Genomic DNA, 16438 nt, shown 5'->3' with positions numbered 1-16438 from the left:
ACTAGAGCAGAATAAAACAGAATAGAATAGAAAGGAACAGACTAGAATAAAATAGAATTTATATAGATGTCTTCTGATGCAAATTTCGAATTTCAAATTGATTGGAAAATAACAAATATACTAAATGAATCCAAAAACGAATTATTCTAATATAATGAATATGACGAAACAAAACAAATGTCTCTGTCATGCACATCTCTATTGGGGAATCCAGAGGAGGAAAAATATATATAAAACTTGTTCATCTGGGAAAAATATCCTTTCTGGAGTCATAATACCAACTATAGATAAAAGAAAGCCGACAGCTCGATCTTATCCAATGATTAGATTTATTGATCCAGGTGTGATACAATACAATACAGGCTTACGCGTTTCTGCGTGTAGCCTTAGTTATAGCCACTCATTGACTATGACTAAGGCTACATGCCGAAATGCGTAAAACCCTGTATTATATTGTACCACACCTGGATCAATAAATGTATTCATTGCGGAAGATCGAGCTGTCGGCTTTCCTTTATCTACATGTTTGCTCGACTGTTAGAAGGACACTACAAGCCAGTGCATCGATCGCTCACCACCTCGGGCAATGACTTCAAGTGTTTTCTACGATATAATACCAATTGTGGCCGTAACTCTAGAATGGTCATGCCCTAGAAGGACACTCCGAGGTGTAATTTTGCAGTTGTAAATAAACTTTTATTCTTTTATAACGTGTCCAACTCTATGAACCAAGCTACCATTTCCATTTCCCAAGTTCTGGGGCTGGAATCACAGCATTGTCGGAGTGGTGGTCCACTCATGTTCCAATCACTCTCCCAGGGGGCTGTTTTGAGTAGGGGGCTATGACGCAGGTAGTACTAGGACAGGCTCATCCAGCACCCAGAGGGTGTACTGCCCTCTACCCACTCTCTGCCCTCTTGCTTCCGCTGCCCATAGTTGGCATGGAGTGTGTTCTGTGCATGCATGGCCAATCTTTTGCTTTCTAGCAGCTAGAAGGTAGTTGTGCATGCATTATGTTTTTTTGTGACAGCTGTGGGTGGATGGGGTGGACAGTGGGCAAACTAGAGCATGGTGTGACAGTAGTAGCTACTAGAGCAGACAGAGCTGTGGCCTGCTGTTTGGCAACCACTGATCTGGAGCATGTGGTGAGGGGCTGCCACATTCCCCCAGTGCCCAGGCCCTACCCAACCATTGCATGAAATGTCCATAGGCCCCTCACATGGGTGCTGAGCTTTCTGCCCAACCCTTTGTCCAGGCATTGCATGTAATGTCCATAGACCCCACACATGGGTGCTGAGCTTTCTGCCCAGCTCTTGTCCAGGCCCTGGGCCCAGGCATTGCGTGAGATGTCCATATACCCCTCACATGGGTGCTGAGCATTTTGCCCAACCCTTGCCCAGGCATTGCATTAAAAGGTCCATAGACCCCTCCCTTCACAGGGGTGCTGGTTTCTGCCCAACCCTTGTCCAGGCCCTGGGCCCAGGTATTACATGAAATGTTCATAGGCCTGTTTCATGATGCTGAGCTTTCTGTCCAACCCTTGTACAGGCCCTGGGCCCAGGCATTGCATGAAACGTCCATAGACCCCATTACATGGGTGCTGAGCATTTTGGCCAACCCTTGCCCAGGCTTTGCATTAAAAGGTCCATAGACCCCTCCCCTCACAGGGGTGCTGAGCTTTCTGCCCAACCCTTGCCCAGGCCCTGGGCCCAGGCATTACCTGAAACGTTCATAGGCCCGTCTCATGGGTGATGAGCTTTCTGCCCAACCCTTGCCCAGGTCCTGGACCCAGGCATCGCATGTAATGTCCAGAGATCCCTCATATGCAAGCTAGCCATTTTCAGTCTCTCAGCCCACTCGGTGCTTGGAATGGAATTGGAATCTATAGAAGAGGACTTCCTTTTGTCAGTGTGATACGGCCCGTACAATGATCCATTTCACTGCTGTTGATTAAACCTCTTTGTTTTTGGTAACATTCTACTCAATGAGTACCCCACCCCTATTTTTGGTAGAATTCAGCCTCACCAGAGCTACTGCACCCTGTCTTATTTTGAATAACCTACTGAGAAGTTGAATCTGACACCTCGTTGCAGGACCTTGCAGCACTATGTAGTAGTAGAAGCAGCATTGTCTCGTTGTTGTTTCAGTTTTATTCATCACTTGCAAGATACATTTATCAAAAAAAAAGTGCATTTATTTACATTGAACGACGGCCCCCCAATTTAAAGCGATAGGCGCAGATTAGAAGGAAGTTGTCAGGGCAGATATAAAACCTGAAGCCCCACAGCTGGCATACACTCACCGGGATGGAGGATACAGCCAGTGACGTGGGAACTGCCAACCTGCATGCCTGTTTGCCATTAGCCACCAAGATCCTACCATTTCCACATCTGGGCTTGGGCAAAACAAACGCCATTGTCCGCCAAGCACTGAGGCCAGGACCAGGATGACCGTCATAAAGCCCGCACCTCCAAAACCAAACCAAAATCAGCAATTGCCATTCTAATATGTCCGCCCTGACCGCTTCCTCTTAGGCTCTGGCAGTGTGATAGAATTGCTGTAGAAAGGGACTGAGAGGCACGTGATCATCAAAGGCCACTCAGCATATTAATAGCTCTGCCACAAGCAATTATCTGATGTCCTTCTTTATAATAATTTCCCATCATCCCCTGCACATCGGCTGAAATTTTAAACCAGATTTGCATTGGGAGTTAGCGTTGGTTCACATCGATACAGGCTGCGGTTGAAGCTTGCTTCTGATGTGTTTTTGATGCATTTTGTTTTTTTTTTTTTCTTTGGCTAATAGGAAGACATGATAGTTCTGTTCATGCAGTGTGACTTTGATGTGTCCAAACTCGCATGTTAAGGGTTACTAAAGGTTTTTTTTTTTTTTTTTAAATAACAAACATATCATACTTACCTCCAGTGTGCAGTTGGTTTTGCACAGAGTGGCCCCGATCGTCCTCTTCTAGGGTCCCTCAGCAGCGCTAATAGCTCCTCCTCTTCTCGAGTGCCCCGTCGGAGAAGCGCTCTCCTTCGGGACGAGTCCTGCTACTGCGTCTATTGACACAGAAAGCAGGACTCAGCCCCGCCCCCCACATCATTGGATTTGATTGACAGCAGCGGGAGCCAATGGCTGCTCTGCTATCAATCTATCTATCCAATCAGGACAAGAGACACCAGCTAGAGCTGGTGTGCTTGTCCCCGGGGGGGTGGGGGGTGGGGGTTCAGGTAAGTAAAACGGGGGCAATGGGGGGGGGGGGGGGGGCTGCAGCATGACAGAAGTCAATCACTGAGGGCAAATGCAATCACTGAGGGCAAAAAAAACTGTCCTTTACCCTTTTCAAAAAAAAAATGCACAGTCTCAAAACGCACAGTTGTGAACTAGGTCCATGGGAAATAATGTTAAATGGACTGTAGTGCGTTTCTGCAAAACGCACTAAATATGCATAGGTGTGAACCAAGGGTAACTGTTGAAAGGGAAGGGGGCAGAGTACATGACACTCAGAGAAATGCTTTTAGGCTCAGAAAACAGTTTAATGCCCTTTGGGGGTAAGATAAGCATGTACCATGGGGGTGGCTGACAGAGGAGGGAAGAGGAGGGTCACTCCACCCAAACCTGATAATTCAGTGCTTGGTGGAGAGGTAAACCCCCTTGACAGTCTCTTCCATCACTTGGGAACTCTATTGGTGAGCCCTCCGTGCTGAATTTCCCCGGTCTGTACCTCTTCTGTGCCCATTATGAGGGGTTCCCACCATTCCTGTGCAGAGTTTCAGGATCTGCACACCAACCATGCCGATGATGAGGGGCTCCTACCATGCCTGTTGGGTTTCTATGTGTTTTGTATTATGAAGAATGTAACAGGAAACTCACATAGGAGAGAGGGAACCCCTAAAACCCCCATGTGGACAAGAACAGAGAGCTCACTTTTGGAGCATCCAAGACATATAATAATTTGGGGGCCGGCTCAGCTCACCAGGCCTTTTACAAAACATCACTTTAGGTTGGATGGATCCTTGAGCCTAGGTTCACATGGAGTGCGGGAATGAAATTGTGCGAGTTCAGCTGAACTCACACGATTTCATTCCCACATGTCTCAACCTGATTTCGGGGACGAGATACCTGTGCGGCTTTCTGCACAGATGTCAATAGAAATCGCACCCCAAAGTCGCTAAAAGTATCACAGAAACTACTTTTAGAAATCGGTGTGTGCCATTGCCACCAATTTGGCATGCGATTTGACATGTCAAATCGCATGCCAATTCGCATCAATGTGAACCAGGGCTTAAAGAGGTTTTTCTTTTTCGGTAGTAAAGAAAGAAGGTTTTGCCAGGAAGGGTTATCTTTGGGGTGCCAGGCAGCGATATTCAGGTAAGCACAACAAAGGAAGAAGTATAAAAACTTTGAAACAATTCATTGACAAAAGTCCAAGATGATTTGTTGCCTGTGATGTGAGGCCGTCTCTTCCATTCCACTCTAAAGCTTCCCATTGGCAAAGGCAGCTTCTTGGAACTGAGGAACAAAACTTCGGTAATAAGCTCTGCAAGAAAACAAACATCAGACTGTCAGCTTGGCTTAAAGTAAACATTTCCCGCTCCAAAGTTAGCAAAAAAATATATATGAACCGTTCAGATTATAAACATCAAGCTGGAGTAGAACCAGTGAACAGTCAATGAGAAGAAGCCTAGTGTTTGGACAAGAGGAGGGAAGAGCCCAGTGAGGACCCCATCAGACTCCACAAATATCACTAATGGGTAGACTGATCCTTTAAATCACTTACACTATACAACCAAATGTTTGAGGACACCTCTGTGAGCTTGTGGGACATCCCATTTCCAAAACCGAGGCCATTAATATAGAATTGACCCCACTTGTGGCTATACAATCCTCCAATCTTCAGGGAAGGCTTTCTACAAGATTTCGGGGTGTGTCTGGGTAGGATTTGTGCCCATCTGTGAGGTCAAGTACCGATGTTGGATGAGAAGATCTGGTTGTTCAGTCCACCTTCCAATTCACCCCAAAGGTGTTCAGTAGGGTTGAGGTCAAGGCTTTGTGAAGGACACTCAAGTTCCTCCAGTAGGGTTGAGGTCAGGGCTCTGTGAAGGACACTCAAGTTCCTCCAGTAGGGTTGAGGTTAGGGCTCTGTGAAGGACAATCGAGTTTCTCCACACCAAACTGATACCATGTATTTATGAAGGTTGCTCTACTCTACTTCTGGAAAAGTTTCCACAATTTTTTTGTTGGGTGTCTTGGGGAATTTGTACCCATTTGTGAGGTCAGGTACTGATGTTGTATAAGAAGACCTGGCTCACAATTGCCATTCCAAAGGTGTTCAGTAGGGTTGATGGTCTGCAGACCATTTAAGTTCCTCCACACCAAACTCCTTTTGTGTATCATGGGGAACATACAGTACAAAAGGGGCCAAAATTCCTGTTAGATTTCAGGCATGTCTGACCTTAACCATAGCCTTAATATGGCTATGATTAAGGTTGACCATTGCTGAAACGCTTTAGTCGTTTCGGCCAAGGCCAGGAGCTTTTTACCTTTTGTACTGTATGTTCCACTGGATACTTTTTGGACAATGCTGGTGAGTGTTGGCTTTTGAATGGGTCACTTACCATCCATGTTCCTGCACTGCTAGGCCCCCTCTCTACCTTGTCCTGCAAAGCTTCTGGGTTTTGTGGCCAATGTCGCAGCTAATGATGTCATAGACATGCGCCTATTTTAGGGAACTTTGTGATGGAGTCCATTGACAGAGCAATGTTCTGTGTGCCTCAGAGCTCCCCCACTTGTGACTCCCCTCCCTGACTGCTGTTCTCCAAGGACTATTCTCCCATGCACCAATGTTGGTTCTTCTCTTTGGGATTTTCTTGTCTGCTGCCCGTCCTGACCCAAGGCCTGCTTCTTGGACCTTCTAACTAAGCTGACTGCTTCGGACTCACCAGTACCTCGTTAGCTTCCTATCATTTTGCATGCGTTAGTCTCCGCACTTTGAGCAGGGTGAATCTGGGGGTCATGACCTGGCACCAGCACACCGCAAGTTCCACCTCCACCATGAGAAGCCATGATGAAAACAAGCTGGTGCTTAGACCTCCGCACCTAACCCTAAGGGCCTTATTGAGGCCTTGTGTTGGAATGCTGAGAAGTGCTATGGGCTAAACCACCTTGTTCAATTCAGCCTGAAGAGACACTTTGAACGGATCCGGTTGCATAGCCTGCCCCAGCAAGAAATATTCCAGTGGAGCTCAGCACAGCACATCTTTACTCGTGACCAACACCTAAGACACTGGCAGAAAACTGAGATACTCCCAGTAGTGGGAGGGGTTATATAGGCAGTGTCTTAGGGTGTGCCAGTGTCCATCACCTGAAGGTGACCTATAACCCACATGGTAACTACTATGGCTCTGTGTCCCGTGATGTATGATAAAGAAAGTATTGCCGAGCAATATATCACACTATGCTGTATGATGGTCAGAGCAGGTTGAGCAGCACTAATTTCCTCTTGTTGGTCTGTGCACAAGGGGGGGGGCATAGTCATGGTGGAACAGAAAAGGGTCTTTACCAAACTGTTACCTCAAGATTGGAAGAGCACAATGGTCTAAAATGTCTTTGTATGATGGAGTATTACCAGGACCCTTCACTGGAGACACCTAAACTCTATACTGTAGAATGGGTGCACATATTTTTGGCTATATTGCAGACATTATAAGTTTAATTCGTGTTTGCAATCTATATAGAATAACTCTTTAATGTGTTTTCAGTTTTGTGAGCAGATTAGCCTTGAGATCAGTCATTCTGCCCCTTCATTGGAGACACTTGAGCTCCATCATTTGAAGGGGTGTCCACATGGTGATGGCCACATAGGTAGATGTAATTGTGAGGTGTCTTCTTCTGCCATATAGTGTAGAATTCCAGTTTTTAGCAATACACCTTTCATCATACTTCCTATATACAGTAAATAAGATAGGGATATAAATGGCGTGTGTGGCGCTCCCCAGTCAGCACCCTCATTGAATGACGGCACACCGGAGGGGCAGTACAAAGCGTTACACCTGCTAGTCTGAGGTAATGTAGATCACTGTCACATTAATAAGAAGTGTGAGATGTTCAAAAGGTAATAGCAGGATTAGGTGCAGGTAATGCTTCTAATCCTCAGCACACCTCTAAAGAGGTGTTTTCATACCTACAGCCTGCTCTCACTCTGTGCCTTCTATCTCCTCAAAGTGTACCTGTCACTCGGGGTGTGAGAGAGGGCTAGGCAAGTCTGCTGATAGTGACACATTACCAGCAACAGAATCACCTGGGACAGGTTTTCACTTACCTGCTTTGAATGCTACTGAATCTCCCTGGATAGTAACATCTTACCGATCCAGCTAGCGAGGAAGCTAGCTGGATCGGTAAGATTCTGTTGCTGGTGAGCTGCAATTATGTTGCTCGTGAGAGAAAAAAAACAGGAAGCAGGCGCTTTCTAGATAAGACTGTAGTCATTTAATAGACAAAGCGCATTAAAAACACTCACTTTTAAGTATCGTTAATCAGGCACAGTAGGGTCCGGTTACACCAATCTCCATCACAGCTTCCAGCAGGGGTCATGTCCTGTGAATCCATGTATGGCCGGCGTCCTGACCAGCAGGAGTCTTTCAGCGTGTGAGCGGAGTCCAAAGCGAGGCTTGGAGGGCAGCTGGTGGATCACTGGGGAACTCTGGAACACAGCATGTAGCGTCACAGACGTAATGGCGACGCGTTTACGGTCAGTTTGAGAAAGGAGCGCGCACTAAGGACATCCCCCTAGTGCACATGCTCAGAAACGCGTTGCCATTACGTCCATGATGCCATCACGCCACATGTTGTGTTCCAGAGTTCCCCTGTGATCCACCAGCTGCCCTCCAAGCCTCACTTTGGACTCCGCACGCACGAATCAATTATTACAGTCTTATCTAAGAGGCGCCTGCTTCCTGTTTTTTTTCTCTCTACATGTTTGGAGCGTGCTTCGGCTCCCCCTGCAAGGCTGCCCTGTCTCCATAGACTGTTTTCTCACACAGAGCTTAATAGCTCAAAGGACTCTTGTATGGACTCAGAGCTCATGCTATATACTATAACCTGCACCACTATCCATTGTATTCCTCTGTTGCTGGTGAGCTGTTGCCAAAGACAGAATCACTCATATAACATGGCCCTTACAGCATGATAGTGAGTGTAAAAATTGTATCCGTGCTTAGAAACGAAAACAAAACAGCAACTATGCACTACAACCCAGATACCAGACACAAACAATATACAAATAGGAAGTGCAGCGCTAAAAATATACTTGCAGCACATAACACAATGCATATAACAGGTGCAAAGATCACTAAAGTGCATTCAGTGCAATCAATAGTGTATGAACAATATAGGAAATCAATAGCAAAATATTACATAAAAAAGAAATATGCAAAAAATGTACTAATTAAAGTGCAATAAGTGCCATCAATTGTGCAAAACCTAAAATTCAGCTAGAGATGAATTTCAAACATTAATACTAGTGCAATATATAAAAAGGGTGCAGATCTCTGCAAGAAATGATATGGGACTAAAGTCCATGTATAAAGTTCATTTCTAAACTGTGTTGAAATGATGATCAGACACCCAGCTGTGTGACACCCTTCACCAAAGTAAAAATGGAGGCTTACCAGAAAGCCTGCGACCCCCCTTACTCAGGGAGGTCATACAGCGCTTGACTGGATCTCTCATCCGCTGAAGAGAAGGCAACGTGCTCTCTCAGGTGTCCTTAATTGGTCAACCCAAAGGCTCTCAACAGACCAGGAAGTAGTGGCAAAAACCATTAGTAGATCAGCTAGATCAGATTAGTAGAATGCAGGCAGATAGATGTATAAATCCAACCGAATCCCTTGTAAATGGCCAGATCGCGCTCGCGCATGCACAGTAGCGTGTGTACATATCAGTCCCGGCGATCATTTCGTCTTAAATGACGTCATTAGGGGTACGCCTGATGATAGTGAGGACTGCAATTTGTTTGTACACACCATGTTTAGCAATATCTGGGAGACACTGGGCCATGAGCAGTACAGAAATACTGACTTTACCCCAACTTAGAGTATAGACCTGCCAACCCTCTTCGTTCCATGGGGTCCCCATGCCTCAGCAGTCCTCCACTGTTCTAAAGGAGAGACAGGACCACCATTAGAAATAATGAGGTCTGATGTGATGGGGACCTCTAATATGATGGGAGGACTCTGATGTAAAGGGGGTCTCTGATGTAATGGGGGGGCTTCTGATGTGAAGTTAATTTCACCAAGTTGGATGTGTGCATCGTCTCAGGCTCAGATTACCCATTACTAAGTAACATTTTTTTTTATACATTTAAGACCCTGTAGCCTCTAGATTTTGCAATCTTACATAGGGTGCGTGTCGCAACTAAAAAGAGGTTGAGAAACGCTGGAATAACGTTGAAGAACGTTAAGAACGCTGAAGTACGTTGAGAAACGCTGGAAGAACGCTGAAGAACATTGAGAAACTCTGGAAGAACACTGAAGAATGCTGAGGAATGCTGGAAGAATGCTGAAGAGCGTTGAGGAACGCTGAAGAACGTCGAGGAACGCTGGTTTAAGTGATTCTTTTGATTGGCTAACCTAAGCTGTGAACTGCAAAATAAAATAAAAAAAGTTTTGGTAAATTTACAAATAAAATTTTAGGAAGTCAGGTTCCTCTGGTGATCGAAGGATGTGACAATGTATTTACAATGTTCCAGCTAAATGAAGAAGGACCTTCAATCTGCAGCATCTAAAAATAATGACTCAAACCATTTACAGATTCCCAATAAAATGAGTGTTCTTTACACACTATTAGAAAGTGACATCACGCCGTTTACGATGACAGGTGCACATTATGGAGTTTAATAAAGGAAGAACCTCCTACAAACTTTTTATGGAAGTATCAAATAAACAAAAAACAAAACAAACTTTATTGCTGCTTTTATCAGCAATCTACCTCCAGATAAATGAGATGTCATAATGCAGAAGGTTTATAACTGTGTAAATGGTAATAAAGTGGAAGCAAACTGAAAAACATCACCCAGGCATCCTCCTCTATGAAATTCAGATTCTTAAAAATAAAAAAAATAAAAAATAAAGCTTCCTGTTCAAAAGGAAACACTGCCCTAGGCTCTCACTACAAGCCATTACATGACCACATGATCTCTGCTGGCAGGGGAGAACAGACTGGCCAATTGTCTCCTTCTACAGAGATTGGGTGATGAAATGCCTAGGCAGTGCATTCAGGAAGTTTTCACAACACTTAACTCTTTCCACATTTTGTTATGTTACAGCCTTATTCCAAAATGAATTAAATTCATTATTTTCCTCAAAATTCTACAAACAATCCCCCATGATGACAATGTAAAAGACGTTTGTTTGAAATCTTTGCAAATCCCATGTACATAAGTATCACAGGCTCCTCCCATGTACATAAGTGTCACAGACTCCTCCCATGTACATAAGTATCACAGACTCCTCCCATGTACATAAGTATCACAGGCTCCTCCCATGTACATAAGTGTCACAGACTCCTCCCATGTACATAAGTATCACAGACTCCTCCCATGTACATAAGTATCACAGACTCCTCCCATGTACATAAGTATCACAGGCTCCTCCCATGTACATAAGTGTCACAGACTCCTCCCATGTACATAAGTATCACAGACTCCTCCCATGTACATAAGTATCACAGGCTCCTCCCATGTACATAAGTATCACAGACTCCTCCCATGTACATAAGTATCACAGACTTCTCCCATGTACATAAGTGTCACAGACTCCTCCCATGTACATAAGTGTCACAGACTCCTCCCATGTACACAAGTGTCACAGGCTCCTCCCATGTACACAAGTATCACAGACTCCTCCCATGTACATAAGTGTCACAGACTCCTCCCATGTACATAAGTGTCACAGACTCCTCCCATGTACACAAGTGTCACAGACTCCTCCCATGTACACAAGTGTCACAGACTCCTCCCATGTACATAAGTGTCACAGACTCCTCCCATGTACATAAGTGTCACAGACTCCTCCCATGTACATAAGTATCACAGGCTCCTCCCATGTACATAAGTGTCACAGACTCCTCCCATGTACATAAGTATCACAGGCTCCTCCCATGTACATAAGTATCACAGGCTCCTCCCATGTACATAAGTATCACAGACTCCTCCCATGTACATAAGTATCACAGACTCCTCCCATGTACATAAGTATCACAGACTTCTCCCATGTACATAAGTGTCACAGACTCCTCCCATGTACATAAGTGTCACAGGCTCCTCCCATGTACATAAGTGTCACAGGCTCCTCCCATGTACATAAGTATCACAGGCTCCTCTCTTGTACACAAGTATCACAGGCTCCTCCCATGTACATAAGTATCACAGGCTCCTCCCATGTACATAAGTATCACAGGCTCCTCTCTTGTACACAAGTATCACAGGCTCCTCCCATGTACATAAGTATCACAGGCTCCTCCCATGTACATAAGTGTCACAGGCTCCTCCCATGTACATAAGTGTCACAGGCTCCTCCCATGTACATAAGTGTCACAGACTCCTCCCATGTACATAAGTATCACAGGCTCCTCTCTTGTACACAAGTATCACAGACTCCTCCCATGTACATAAATGTCACAGGCTCCTCCCATGTACATAAGTATCGCAGGCTCCTCCCATGTACAAAAATATCACAGACTCCTCCCATGTACATAAGTATCGCAGGCTCCTCCCATGTACATAAGTATCGCAGGCTCCTCCCATGTACATAAGTATCACAGGCTCCTCCCATGTACATAAGTATCACAGGCTCCTCCCATGTACATAAGTATCACAGGCTCCTCCCATGTACATAAGTATCACAGCCTTCATCAGACCAAAGAATTTTGTTTCTCATGGTCTGAGAGTCCTTCAGGTGCCTTTTGGCAAACTCCAGGTGGTCTGTCATGTGCCTTTTACTGAGAAGTGTCTTCCGTCTGGCCACTCTACCATACAGGCCTGATTGGTGGAGTGCTGCAGAGATGGTTGTTTTTCTGGAAGGTTCTCCTCTCTCCACAGAGAAACGCTGGAGCTCTGTCAGAGTGACCATCGGGTTCTTAGTCACCTCCCTGACTAAGGCCCTTCTCCCCCGATCGCTCAGTTTGGCCGGGCGGCCCACTCTTGGAAGAGTCCTGGTGGTTCCAAACCTCTTCCATTTACGCATGATGGAGGCCACTGTGCTCATTGGGACCTTTTTCTGTACCCTTCCCCCGATCTGTGCCTCCATACAATCGTGTCTCGGAGGTCTACAGATAAATCCATGGTCTTCATGGCTTGGTTTGTGCTCTGACATGCACTGTTACCTGTGGGACCTTCTATAGACAGGTGTGTGCCTTTCCAAATCATGTCCAATCAACTGAATTTACCACAGGTGGACTCCAATCAAGTTGTAGAAACATCTCAAGGATGATCAGTGGAAACAGGAGGTACCTGAGCTCAGTGTTGGGTGTCATGGCAAAGGCTGTGATACTTATGTACATGGGAGGAGCCTGTGATACTTATGTACATGGGAGGAGCCTGAGACACTTCTGTACATGGGAGGAGCCTGTGATACTTATGTACATGGGAGAAGCCTGTGATACTTATGTACATGGGAGGAGCCTGTGATACTTATGTACATGGGAGGAGCCTGTGATACTTATGTACATCGGAGGAGTCTGTGATACTTATGTAGATGGGAGGAGCCTGTGATACTTATGTACATGGGAGAAGCCTGTGATACTTATGTACATGGGAGAAGCCTGTGATACTTATGTACATGGGAGGAGCCTGTGATACTTATGTACATGGGAGGAGTCTGTGATACTTATGTACATGGGAGGAGCCTGAGACACTTCTGTACATGGGAGGAGTCTGTGATACTTATGTACATGGGAGGAGTCTGTGATACTTATGTACATGGGAGGAGTCTGTGATACTTATGTAGATGGGAGGAGCCTGTGATACTTATGTAGATGGGAGGAGTCTGTGATACTTATGTACATGGGAGGAGCCTGTGATACTTCTGTACATGGGAGGAGCCTGTGATACTTATGTAGATGGGAGGAGTCTGTGATACTTATGTACATGGGAGGAGCCTGTGATACTTATGTAGATGGGAGGAGTCTGTGATACTTATGTACATGGGAGGAGCCTGTGATACTTCTGTACATGGGAGGAGCCTGTGATACTTATGTAGATGGGAGGAGTCTGTGATACTTATGTAGATGGGAGGAGCCTGTGATACTTATGTACATGGGAGGAGCCTGTGATACTTATGTACATGGGAGAAGCCTGTGATACTTATGTACATGGGAGGAGCCTGTGATACTTATGTACATGGGAGGAGCCTGTGATACTTATGTACATGGGAGGAGCCTGTGATACTTATGTACATGGGAGGAGCCTGTGATACTTATGTACATGGGAGGAGCCTGTGATACTTATGTACATGGGAGGAGCCCGTAATACTTGTGTACATGGGAGGAGCCTGTGATACTTATGTGTACATGGGAGGAGCCTGTGATACTTATGTGTACATGGGAGGAGCCTGTGATACTTATGTGTACATGGGAGGAGCCTGTGATACTTATGTACATGGGTGGAGCCTGTGATACATATGTACATGGGAGGAGCCTGTGATACATATGTACATGGGAGGAGCCTGTGATACTTATGTACATGGGAGGAGCCTGTGATACTTATGTACATGGGAGGAGCCTGTGATACTTATGTACATGGGATCTTTTCCTTTTTTATTTTTAATAAGTTTGCAAAGATTTCAAATAAACTTCTTTCACGTTGTCATTATGGGGGATTGTTTGTAGAATTTTGAGGAAAATAATAAATTTAACCAATTTTGGAATAAAGCTGTAACATAACAAAATGTGGAAAAAGTGAAGCGCTGTGAATACTTTCTGGATGCTCTGTATAAAGTTTAACAATGTCTATGAGTTCTTTAGAATGGTGTGTCAGAAGAAAAAAAGCTCTAAGGTGTCTACTAGAAAAAAGAAAAGAGAAGTGGGAGAGCCCTTAGGGTCCAATAATTCATCAGCGATGATATCGAGCAACAGATATTCAAAAAGATAAATAATACAGCTTACAGTACATTTGGTTAGGGTGCCAATAACCAAGTATGGTGGTAAATGCAACCTTCCAAGTAGGCGTATAGAGAACACCCTTGTCTCCAAGTAGGAAATGGTCGCTCTCTATGCCCTGGGAAACTCTGCCCTAAGTCCTCATTGGGGATAACAGGGTGGCATCTTCATAAGAACAATGAACAAAATACAGGCATACCCCACGTTTAAGTACACAATGGGGTTTATTTACTAAAGCTGGAAAGTGCAAAATCAGGCTCACTTCTGCATAGAAACCAATGAGCTTCTAACCCTCAGCTTGTTCAATTAAGCTTTGGTAATAAAACCTGGAAGTTCATTGGTTTCTATGCAGAAGTGAGCCTAACTCTGCACTTTCCAGCTTTAGTAAATAAACCCCATTGTGTACTTAAAAGTGGGGTATGCCTGTAACCATCAAGCACTAATACAGCATTGGCGCCCATGGTGGCATATTATGGTATCAATGAAGGGGTCGAAGTCATTGCAATTTATGATGAACCATCAAATTGATTTAGTGCACCTAAAAGATGTGTTTTGTGGCTGATCCACCACCTCCTCGTGTTACATAAAAAAGTGTTCTGCTTCCTGCTTGCTTTGCAATCACAGGCGGGATTCAAGGTCAACATGGACTCATGCCATTGATTGCAGAGCAAGCATGAAGTGTGGAACTTTTTTGGGTGTACTCAATAAATTTGTTTGTTCATCACTTAAAAACAACTTTGACCCCCTACATTGATACCACTATATGCCACCATGGGCGCCTCTGCTGAATGGGTAAGTGACTTTTTTTCTGTTTAACTTCTGATATCAAGTTTAAGGTGGCAATGGACATCTACCAACCTACTGATCTTGGGATGGGAAAAAGGAATGGACAGGTTTGCAAATCTAGTTTGATATTTAAATTCCATCCTTGGAGATAGGTGGCACCAAGAACTGTCAAGCCCTTTTTTCTCCTCTCCTCATCATACAGTTAAACACATACCCTGGGCTGAGACACGTGTACACGTTGCCAGCTGATAGACTTGCATCTAGGAGGTTAAATCGTGTTCGTCCACACAAGTCTATGACCACATTGAAGCAAAGCTCAGCTTTGTCCACTGTATTTTAAGGGATCCGGCTTGCTTGTTAAAAAACGGCTCTACCGTCAATGTTCTTTAAAAGTGAACCTGGGCATTGCCTATGTAGAGCAAATCAACCGGTTCATTTCTGATGGTGGCCCCACCAATATGAAATATTTACTTTCCCTTTGCACTCTTGTCGCTCTGCAATCAATGGAAAATACCTGGAAGTTCTGGGTATGGAGGAGGATGGGACTCATTCCCACATGATAGCGCTGGTGCTTGGAGATTGGCCGCTCAGACACCCTGAGCTCCCACAGGGCAGAGGAATGGAGTCCTCGGCTCTGAACAAGTTCCAAGTCATACGGGGATAACTCAAGCTTCTAACTTGTTCCATTAAGCTTTGACAAAAACATAAAAAAATAAACTGGAAGCTGATTGGTTTCTATGTAGAGCTGCACCAGATTTTGCACCCACCAGTTTTAGTAAATCAACCTCAAGGTGTCTTCTATTACATTTGGTAGCCAGAAAATTCTCCTCTATGTGCCCCTCTGAAGCCACTAAAGAAGGCCAGGCTTCGTGATTCTGTAACTAAAGCCTGCCAACTGCCACCCCCCAGTTCCTTTAGTAGCTAATAAGGGAGCCATTACTGGAAAGGGGGCTGGCGGGTGGGGTTTAGTCATGAAATCAGACCTCATAACAAGTGCTGGGACAAGGTCACCAAAAATTAAGGGAGAAGATGACAAACTGAACCCCCCATGATGTGTGAACATCATGTTTCAGCGCACCCCCCCCCCCACCCCCGAATAAAAAAAAAAATTTCAGCGCTGATCTGCATGTTTACCTCCCTAAGCATAAACTCCATCTCCAAGACAACATTCCCCCCAAACAAAAATGTCAAAATGTCTCCTCCTCCAAGTACAAGTTCCCCCCTCCCAGCTTCAATCTTTGCCCCCTCGGGGATCTCCCCTTCCAGCCTACCCCCCCCCCCCATCCCCCCAATTGTATTCTCCTAGTAAACATCCCCCTACCAAAAAATAACCCCTCCTAGCACAAATCCTCCTCCCCTATCCCCAGTACTGATTTGGACACTCACCCCCTAATAATAAATCCCCTCTACAAGCCAAAATTCTCCCTAAACAAACATGCAACATTTCCCACCCTCCCAGAATAAATCTTTGCCCCCCAGATCTCCCCTTCCAGCTCA

At 45.0% G+C, this 16438-nt stretch overlaps 1 protein-coding gene across 3 annotated transcripts in view; it reads right to left on the bottom strand.

The window, feature by feature from the left end:
* Window positions 1–2127: 2127 nt before the first annotated feature.
* The window catches only part of BABAM2 (BRISC and BRCA1 A complex member 2), a 289298-nt gene continuing 274987 nt past the window's right edge, over window positions 2128–16438 (bottom strand). For all 3 annotated transcript variants that reach the window (XM_073628773.1, XM_073628771.1, XM_073628772.1), the window contains exon 12: window positions 2128–4541. In XM_073628773.1, coding sequence (XP_073484874.1) covers window positions 4478–4541 — 64 coding nt within the window. In that variant the 3' untranslated portion in view covers window positions 2128–4477. The remainder of the gene's footprint in view (window positions 4542–16438) is intronic.

The sequence above is a fragment of the Aquarana catesbeiana genome, linkage group LG04, assembly GCF_042186555.1.
Source record: "Aquarana catesbeiana isolate 2022-GZ linkage group LG04, ASM4218655v1, whole genome shotgun sequence".
NCBI lineage: Eukaryota > Metazoa > Chordata > Amphibia > Anura > Ranidae > Aquarana > Aquarana catesbeiana.
The sequence above is the reverse complement of the archived record's forward strand: the minus strand, read 5'-3'. Positions and strand labels throughout refer to the sequence as shown.